Here is a 7,636-nt window from a genome sequence, read left to right as displayed (position 1 = left end):
TAACGTGATGTGATTTGATTGATTCAACAGTGCCTGTGAGTGTACACACTTAACAAAGCTATCATATGTTGTTACACAATAACAGTTCAGTTCTTATAGCTCCAACACCTCATTCAGAATTCCGTCATGCTTGGAAAGAGAACAGTAAGCTTTATAAATAAGAGATTTAACTCAAATTGTCAATGAGTTGTATTTTAACAAGCCACGCACTCATAGAAACTCCAAAACCAGACCGCACTGTTTATGGCACTAAAGGCAAACCTATGAAGATCAGAAAGTTTGTAGATTTAGGTTTGAAAAACATATAATAGCATAAAGGCATTTCAAAAAACATGGGGGGGGGCATGGGGGGTCACACAATGAGGGGACAAAACTGACCCTTCTTATTTGTCTTATTTGTGCTAGCAAGATATGCTACCGCCACCTACTGGCAATTCTTACAAACTACACAGTTTTATCATACAAGGATTTATTTTGGAACAAATAACATTGGCAACAACTCTACTCAAATATAAAAGAAATATTTAGAGAGTAAGCAAAATCAACAGCAGCATCTCCAAAACGAGGATTACTTCAAATCTCCAGTCAGCTGTCATTCCACTTAACCAAAATATTTCCATGATGCAAAACTGTGTGGAACAGGTCATCAATATGAATATGTAAGATGATCAATACATCATCAAATCATGTTTGAGCCCGAGCTGGTGTCACTCCTTTGGTCGAGGGCTTAGTGGTGTGGGGTGTTGTTTTGAGCCAGTAGAAATCTTTCCTGGAAGTAATACAATTCTAGAGGAACGAAGATCTTCATCTTTTTCTCTTGGCCTCAAACTTATAGACAGCTGCACGATTGATAGTCTCCTTCCGCACTTTAACTTTCTTGTTCTTGTCCTGTCAATGATGAAGACATTAGAGAATCTTATAGCTTTAAGAGAAAAGATCAAACCACAGAATGTGTGCAGAACAGCAGAAAGTATTACACAAATCACAATTCCAAAAACATGTGTGCGTACTTGGAGGTCTTTGCGGGTTTGGATCTTCTGAGTCATGACAAACATTTTCTTTTCTCTGTCAATACGTTGAGACAGTAACTCATATTGAAGCTTCCGCTGCTTGGCCAGTCTCTATAGAGTGATGAATATACACAAAACAACACCACACACACACACACACACACACACACACACACACGAATTAACCAACACTATCAGTCAGAGGTGGAGAAAATGCAATTATATACAACAAGTCATTAAAGGTGGGCACAAAGCAGATTTCAAAAGAGGCAAGAATCCCTCTGAATGAGAAATAAGAGATGCTGACAGGGCACTCTTAAATGAAATTGTATGGTTAAAAAAAAAACATTTAGAAATATGTAATAGCAAACTGTGTTTCATGCATCTAAAAACGCAGTGTGACAGACCAAGTTTTTTATTAAGAAATTTTCAGGACCTTTCAGTACCTAGTTAAACCACCTCCTAAAACTGCAACCAAATGCTTTAGTGTTTCTCAATTCAGTGGAAGAATTTTGGCCCACTCCTCCTTGTAAAATTGCTTTGTTGCTTAGTTGCATGTGTAGGCCTTATATATGAACTGCATGTTTCAGGTCTTGCCACAACATCTCCATAGGGTTTTAAAGTTCCAAAGATTTTTTTTTAACCATTGGAGATTTGTAGAGGTAGATTTGCTTGTGTGTTGTGGATTATTGTCACATGAACCAACTGCATTTCAGCTCACAGACAGATGACCTGACATTCCCTTGAAGAATTCTCAAATACAGAGAAAGAAATCATAGTTCCTTCAATTAAATTAAGTGTGCTGATGCAGCAAAGCATCCCCAAATCAACAAACTACTACCGTCATGGTTCACAGTTGGTATGAGGTTCCTACTTTGTCAACATACTGTGGCCTACAGTGCCCAAAAAGCTCCACTTTAGTCTTATCTGTCCATAACAAGAGGATCCTTTAAAATGTCAGTCATTCATCAGTTGGCAATAGTTTCCACTGCACTATCCCGCCACACTTCCCATTCTTTCCCAGCATTTTCCTAATGGTCTCTAATGGAGCCATGAACACAAATATGAGGCGTGTGGCAATTTTGATTTTATCTCAGTTTGAGAAATTTTGGGAGGGTGTCCACTCCTGGAAACATTGACTGTTGTTTTAAACCTTTTACATTTAGACATTAAGGCTCTGGTTGTGGTTCAAGTGGAGCCCTAAATCCTTTTTAAATGGCTTTGCAACTTTTTCCAGACTGATCACCTTTTTGCCTAAATCTCTCTGCGCTATGTCATGATGTTCCCAATTAGACAACCTTCACTCCGATTTAAAGACCCAAAGTTAGATTTAGATTGGACAGGATTGGCTCAAAGTTCTATGTGGTTGCATTATGGGCATTATGAAGATTGCACTTTTTTGCACTGTATGTTCATCAAGACTTTTGTGTGAACAGATGTCTGTCTAGCTCTATATAGACACTGTACTAAATGCTAATGCTACCTGTAAATGCTAACAGAGCAAGGTGGTGATATGCTCCAGAAGTGACAGGTAATAAGTATAAATATTTGGAAAATTTAGCCCATATCGCACTGTTGTCTTGTATTTTATATTTTAGTATGTTCTGTGGGGTCAACTCACAGTGATTTTAAGTATTTTAAATATATTTATACCTTACAATTTCGAACTTTTCTTTAGCCTTCTGTTGCTGCCCAGATACAAGATAAAATAGCTCAGGTCTGACTGGATGTCCCGTTTTGTGCCTCATTCAAAAAGCACTAAAAGCTGGTGTGTTGTGTATGCAGTGAGTGTTTCTAACCTTTACAGACTTTGGGTCCACTGCCCCCATTATGCTCTTTTTCGCCAGTGTGTCCAGTGTAGGTCTGTTATATGCTCTTTCCACCAATTCAGGCGCTGTGTTCAGGTGTGTGGCCAGGTCAAAATCCTCCACTGGAGCAGAGTCATATAGCATATTTAAAACAACTCTCCAAAATGATAAGGGTGGTAAAATTAGGTTTACGTTTAAAAATGGAGTTAACAACTTAATAACTCAAGGATTAAATTATGTATCAAGTGGACTGTGTTAATTCAGAATAGAAGCTGCAGTGAGGTGATGTGTTTCTAAAAAACTGCACAATGAATGATTACAAATGATGAAAAACAACAATTTACTGTCCAAGATGCAAAACAGCAAATCATTGCGTGACAACCATGATATGTACAAATGACCCCATGTTTTCAGCTCACCATCTTTTCTGGTGTCCACAAAAAATGTGTGCTTATTTTTTTGTTTTCCATCTGCATCCAGAAGATGCAGTTCAGACTTTAATCTTTCGATTTTCTAAAAAAAAGAACAACAATTGCTTTTGAGATTTGTCCAATGTTTTCAACCTCAACATAAGCATATACAGCACAGGTCAATAACTCATTGATTTCAACTGTACTGACACAAACATGTTAATGACAGTCTCCTCTACCTTAGCCTCTGCCACCCTCTTCATTTCCACGTATCTGATGTCCTGAGTCCTCATGATTTTTTTCTGTTCCTCTGTCATCTCTTCCTCTTGCTGTTTAATAACATGCACTCCATCCTAACAATAATTAAAAAGAACGACAAATTATTAATGCACATTGAGTCAAAAAAAAAAGAAAAGAGATTACATTTCCCAAATTTTGAAAGATAAATTGTCATGCATTAAATAACAGGAATGACATTGGACATTTTCCACAAAATAGTATTATAATAATTATTGTTGTTGTTATAATAATACTAGTAATAAATCTCAGGGGAAAATAACCAGATTTACATTCTTACACCAACATTCACATTTAGCAGGAAGGGACGCATTTCAGACATAGGAAGAGAGAAAATAAACATGAGAAATGAGTTTCTCATTCACAGAAAATTACGCTTGTTTCCAGAAACTCTTGAAGACTGTTGAAGATCACTATATGCCAGAACTTCAACAGGCAAAGTGTGCTACAGATATGTTATAGAGATGTAGCAAACATCACTGGTATAATGGCAGTGATCACTGACGACTGGATAGGAAAAAACATACCTTTAACTGGGAGTGTATCATTTTAAAGTGGAATTCATCTGGGTTCTTGTCCATCGCCTTCTTACGTAAGGCATTAAGGGTATTCTCTTTACGGTGGTAGTCACTAAATGAATAAATTGAAGACAACAAGCAAAAAATATTGGACAGTTGTTGTGTACAAATTGGATAAAAGACAACTACATTATTAAGTGACTTCTCTCACAAACTGAAGCTACCCTTAAGCTTAAGTTCAGATCAGATCAGATATTCTGTCACACACATCTGCACAGAGAGAAATGTGGCCTGAGGTGCAATAAGCCTAGTGTAACACACGCTCTACTAAGGTGTAAACAATATATTATCTAGTTAAAAATGAACCAAAACACAAGATGACACAAAAAAACGCTCTTACTCTGCGCGAAGTTTGTAGTCCTTCTTCTTCTCCAAGAGTCCCAAATGCCTCCTGAATCCAGGCTGTGAGGAAAAGGGGCACAATCGTGAGCACTCGTGAAAGTTGGGAGGTTTGTTTAGCAGTTTCAGGTTATGGCTGAACTTAATCCTGGCCCACAGTCTAACCTGAAGCAGTTAGCTAGCTAGGTTAGCAACCCAAACCCAGTAAACAAGACGAGGCTTTTTACAGTTACTCTCGCCAGCCACGGGAAGCCAGTCTCTCCAGTGGCCACCTTCAGCTCGTTACACACGCACGCTTAGTACTGGCTATAGGTACTGGCTAACATTGCTGGATTACCTAGCTGCCGAAATACAGTTTATAAACAACTCAAAATGACCGTGTTTACAACTGCTTCGGCTAGCTGCTGTCCACACCGGCTCTTAGTGAAACAGGCTAGTTCGCTACTAGCCAGCTAACAAACTGCAACTGAGCAAACACGGGCATTTACTTACCTGAGATCGCTCTTTATGATCCCGCTGTTTGGATTTCAGAGCCTTCCTAAACGAAGACATGGCTATATGTGTTAAAAGACAGTCTTACAGTACTTTCAGGGGTTCAGATGAGTGTCTGTACAGCTGCTACACACTGCCTCACACTCGCATGCTTCAGCACTCACGTGGGTCCTGCTCTGCGACGGGTAGCTGTTGGTTCTCTCCAGCAGATTCGACAGTTTCGTTAAAACAGTCGTTTTTGATATTATTAAAAAGTGAAGAAAGGCTAAATTGCTCGTATTTTAAAGGCGCATTTATTTGTATACCATCTTTCTTTCAGCCACAACATTATTATTTTACGAATTAACGTATATTTAATTTCAGGTTATTTATGAAGATGCTACATTTTGGTTACTTCTAAAATGACAAAATGTTAATTGTGGAAAATAAAGGTAAAATATAAATTAAAAAAGGAAACAAAGTGTTTATTTTGCAATATATTAATAATTATGACTCACAGGTTAATTGCATGATTTCAGCAGCAGGGGGCAGCAGTGTCCTCCATACATAAATACTGCATGGTTAGGCAAAGAGAGGAGTGTACAGTACATTCACTTAGTTGATGCACAGCTACCATCTATGGAAATTAAAACGCTATATTTAAAAATATAGTTTTCTCGCTGTGACACATATTTGGATGTAATCCTGGTGCTGCTGCACTTTCTCTTCTCTCCCAGCATCTGCAGGACACTGAGCACGCACACCAGCACATTCACTTTATATGGCCATCTGATCAGTGGTATCCATCACAGGAATCTACTTTGTCGGGCTGTGTTGCATAAGCTGGACCTCAGGGAGCAGCTCTATAACAAACACAGAGTTGTTGAGCCACTCAGTTTATATGCCTTGGCTGCAGTGTTGACACTTTGAATGGACTTGGTCACAATAATAAAGGCCTACATCTGCCAAAGAAATTGGTTAACACTAACAGATAATAAGTTTTGTGTTTTTAAAATGGCCTTTTTTTGGGTGTCTCGTGCCACAGACCCCAAACCTGATCCTCCTCCAGATGGACAGCTTGCATCTATCAGTGTGAGAAACCTCACAGATGAACCCCAGTGACGCCAGACACCTGTATGAATGGCTGGCTTCTTTACGCTCATTTATTCCACCTCTGCTTCCTAGATTGGAGTGGAAAATCATGGGAAATGGCCATATGATGTCAAAACATGCGAGCAGAGTACATGAGCAGAAATGTATACAACAGCCTTCCTCTCTTTGCCCTGGCAGTGAACAGTTACAGACACAGTAAGATGATAAAAATGATTTTAAAAAATGTGGTCTTCTGGACTTACACTGTTTAACCAATAATTAGCTTTGATTATGAAATAATCTCCATGTTATCACAAGCTACTGCCATTTTAATGGCTCTGATAATGCGCCAGCCAATGGATAGAGAAAGACCAGACCAGACAGAAACAAATGGGCCCAAAAGAAGGAGTATATACATCCCATCTATCAGTTTTCCGCTCTGTTTTCCAGACAAATGCTCATAACTGCCAAGAAAATTGCTTTATACTGTATGTGTGAGATTTGCACAGCATGCAGAATGTTTTGCGGTGGAAGAAACCCCTGAATGGGGTCGCTTTTTCCATATTACGTCTAACTGATTGACCTGGGGTTTGTGGGGTTTCCATTCTGACGATCAGCCATACCATTCAAGATGTATGAAACCAAGCAATCTTGTCGGCTTTTAAAGTATAACCAAACTGCAGCGATATACATAACCAATATGTTTTACATTTGGTTGATGCCTTCTTACTCGTAGCAGCGACGAGAATGGCTTGTTAAAGATGGGCTGTACAATGTATTTAACAAGGAGCCAGTGCTAAAATTGTAGGGCACGGGGTCACTGGTTTATGATGGTTTTGGAGACTGGTCAGATATATTAGCGTGTGGTTTCTTTAATACAAGCCTGTGAAAATAACGCAAGTGACATAATGCTGCTGTGCAGTAGCTGATCTCAGGGTAGTGGAATGTCTTCTGTGGCCACAGCAATGTTCCATCTGCCCCCCACCCAGAGGGTAAGACCATTATCATCATCATGGGCCCCATCTCCTACCCCCTCACTCCCCCCACCCCCTCCATGCCATTGGCCTATGAATCAGCTGCTATCATTCTGACTCTTCAGGTGCGTATGCTTATTTTCACTCATGTGTCCAGGATGTTTAAGTGAAAAAAGGAAAAGAACTGAAGGAGTCTCTGATGTCCATCTAGTCACATACACTAACCGACAAGATGACTCCAGGGGATTATCCCTTTTAACAGGCAGTGTTTCCATTAACTGATAAAAATGTGTTCTTTTCTCTGAAGCAGTGTAGGTTACACCACATTCTCTCAAAACAATCCCTTTCCAAGGCACTTTGTCCTCATCCTCGGGGGCTACTTGCAATCCCTCATCTCTCAAGTAGGCAATTATGAGTTGATTTCAGACGCCACTGAAGGGACACCAATTGATGGAGATTAGACTATATCAAAGCAAGAGTAGCTGATCTTAGCCAATGCAGTTTTATTTCATAACTATTCTAGAAAGTGATACATATCATGAATATGTGATATTATAAAGAACAATAGCCAGCCAGCAAAAGTACACTCTTGTAAATGACTATGTAAAACCATGAGAAGTCAAAGAACTATTTAAAAATTCCTTTGCAAAGTATCCT

At 39.2% G+C, this 7,636-nt stretch overlaps 1 protein-coding gene across 1 annotated transcript; it reads right to left on the bottom strand.

Annotated features, from left to right (window-relative positions):
* Positions 1-452: 452 nt before the first annotated feature.
* Positions 453-5,084, bottom strand: utp11 (UTP11 small subunit processome component). Its single transcript, XM_072678831.1, has 8 exons — positions 4,935-5,084; positions 4,444-4,505; positions 4,053-4,155; positions 3,468-3,581; positions 3,238-3,331; positions 2,810-2,940; positions 1,011-1,121; positions 453-888 (listed from the first exon to the last, which is right to left on the bottom strand). The coding sequence occupies exons 1-8, from the start codon at positions 4,992-4,994 to the stop codon at positions 805-807; spliced, it is 759 nt and encodes a 252-aa protein (XP_072534932.1). The 5' UTR covers positions 4,995-5,084; the 3' UTR covers positions 453-804.
* Between the last annotated feature and the right edge of the window lie 2,552 nt (positions 5,085-7,636).

This window comes from Salminus brasiliensis, chromosome 5 (assembly GCF_030463535.1).
Source record: "Salminus brasiliensis chromosome 5, fSalBra1.hap2, whole genome shotgun sequence".
Classification (NCBI taxonomy): domain Eukaryota; kingdom Metazoa; phylum Chordata; class Actinopteri; order Characiformes; family Bryconidae; genus Salminus; species Salminus brasiliensis.
This window is presented reverse-complemented; position numbering and strand designations above follow the sequence as displayed.

Coding starts and splice junctions, on each gene's coding strand:
- utp11 (XM_072678831.1), bottom strand. CDS start 4,994: ATGTCTTCGTTTAGGAAGGCTCTGAAATCCAAACAGCGGGATCATAAA. Junction 4,506..4,934: donor ATCATAAAGAGCGATCTCAG/GTAAGTAAATGC, acceptor TTTTCCTCACAG/CCTGGATTCAGGAGGCATTT. Junction 889..1,010: donor AAACCCGCAAAGACCTCCAA/GTACGCACACAT, acceptor CATCATTGACAG/GACAAGAACAAGAAAGTTAA.